Source organism: Callorhinus ursinus, unplaced genomic scaffold (assembly GCF_003265705.2).
Source record: "Callorhinus ursinus isolate GAN/ISIS: 27379988/994484 unplaced genomic scaffold, GSC_fseal_2.0 scaffold43, whole genome shotgun sequence".
Classification (NCBI taxonomy): Eukaryota; Metazoa; Chordata; class Mammalia; order Carnivora; family Otariidae; genus Callorhinus; species Callorhinus ursinus.
In genome coordinates, this window is record NW_027397105.1 from 12,455,590 (window position 1) to 12,457,674 (window position 2,085).

The 2,085-nt window shown below is 57.4% G+C and overlaps 1 protein-coding gene across 1 annotated transcript in view; it reads left to right on the top strand.

Annotated features, from left to right (window-relative positions):
* Positions 1–2,085, top strand: part of PLD6 (phospholipase D family member 6) — a 4,627-nt gene extending 2,542 nt beyond the window's left edge. Inside the window, exon 2 of the mRNA XM_025863887.2 lies at positions 365–2,085. Within this exon, the coding sequence (XP_025719672.1) occupies positions 365–612 (248 nt within the window). The 3' untranslated portion in view covers positions 613–2,085. The remainder of the gene's footprint in view (positions 1–364) is intronic.

Consider the following 2,085-nt stretch of genomic DNA (forward strand, 5'->3'; position numbering starts at 1 on the left):
CGGCCGGGTTCATGGCCGGCTCCTCGCGGCACCACTAACAGGACTGTGCTGCTGCTGGCATTGTCCTGGAGCAGTGTGCGTGGGCAGGCCTCCCCCAGACGGCAGCGCTGGGCGCGGGCAGGGCTGTCCCCGCGGGAAGGCGACTTGTGTGAGATCACTATCTGCTTGTCTCTGTCCCCCCTTCCCGTCCCCTCGGCACTCCGTCCCGTGCGCCGGTGGCGGCCGGCCCCCATCCGCCGCTGCCCCCAGCCCCTGCCCGAGGGTGACAGACTTCCCGTCTCCTCCCGAATCAGAAACAGAGTGAGGCGTCGCTGCTCGCGGGGGGCGGGCGCTGGTGGTGAAGGCCGACTCGCCCTTTCCGCAGGCATCCAGGTGCGGCACGACCAGGACCTCGGCTACATGCATCACAAGTTTGCCATCGTGGACAAGAAGGTGCTGATCACCGGCTCCCTCAACTGGACCACCCAGGCCATTCAGAACAACAGAGAAAACGTTTTGATTATGGAGGATGAGGAGTACGTGAGGCTTTTTCTGGAAGAATTCGAGCGTATTTGGGAAGAGTTCAATCCTACGAAGTACACCTTTTTCCCACAGAAGAAGCAGAGTCACTGAAGGGTGCTCGCTCCTCCATCTGCGGAGCGGGAGGGAGAGTGGTGTCCAGTATCACGACTTTTGGTACCCGGAGTCGTAAGCAGACCCAAAGCTACAAAGAGCGGGGCTCAGACCGGCCTGGGCCGCGTGCACCGCCACAGAAACCTTAGAAAACGGCCGCGCGCACTCGGTTCTCGCTCGGCGCGGCACTAAAGCGAACTTCCCTGCAGCACCGAGCCGCTGTTTCGGGCCAGCTTGTTTCCCGCCGCAGGCCCCGCCGGGCATGCAAGCTGAGCCCCCCAGCCTGATTCTAGAAGAGCCTCTTGCTTTGGCCGACTCCCATCAGCGCCCGACCCTGTCCCCAGCAGGGGCTCCCAAACGCCTGCCGCTTCTCCCCCTGGCCTGGCCGCTGCCATGAGCCCCCCTGTCCCCTCGTGTCCGTCTGCTCTGACCAGCTCCTCGGGGGCTGACTGGCGGTTTGAGTCTGAAAGGGCAGGAGGAGAAGAGGGGTGCCGGGCATGGCGGGAGCGGGGAGCTGCCTTCCAGGCCCCCTCGTGAGCATCACTGGCCCCCCCCGAAGCGGGCAGGTGATGCTCTGACCCGGGTCCCCTTGCATGACGACCCTTTACGACAAATAACGCGTGAAGATGTTCATCCTCCGCCGCTTCAAGTGCAAGGTCTGTCCGCAAGGACTGTAAGCGGCCAGAAGCTGCCTTTGTTTCCCTCCGTTATGCCTTTCGTTGTCAACATTCTCACATTCAAGATGATTTTGGGCGCTTAGAAGTGACCTTCCCTGCACTACCCATGAACTTGGCTCATTGGCAGTTTTGGCTCAGCGTAGTCCGTCATGAGTTACCCGACCATCTGGGGAGGAAACCGGGAGGGCGGCCGGTTTCGGGCTGTGGCACCTCACGGATCTCTTCCTACGGTCAGCTCTGGGATTTGCTTTCACCGGTAATGAACCATCTGCTGTACGGTTGTGAAGTGGTTACAGACTGGTTTTTCATAACACGTATCTTTATATGTCGATAGCTCAAATGACCTCTGAACGACGGTTCTGCCATCGTGTCATGTTTGTGTGTCATATGCCGTGTGACTTGTCCTGACGTCCCTCACGCCCACGGAGCCGCCCGCAGAGGGCCTCCGGTGCTGCATGTTTTTCCCGTTTAAAGTTACCTTCGACTTACTGTGTTAGGCAAGTAAACCTCAAGTTAATTTTTCTGATTTAATTGAAGCTATAAAGTATAACATATAGATTGGAAATAAGAAATGCTTTTGCACTAAACGTGTTTTCTCACCTGTGTGTTCCAACAGTGTGTGCTCTGAAGGGCAGCATGACAAGTGGTAGAATGTGTCCCGAATGATGAGGCCGGGTGGTCCTGGACGTCTGGCAGGTTTAAATAAATATGTTCCTGTTCTGAAATGGTTGTACCGTGTCTCTTTGCCTTTTGCTCATTCAAATAGCAGGTGCTGTTTATTACATAACATTTTGGG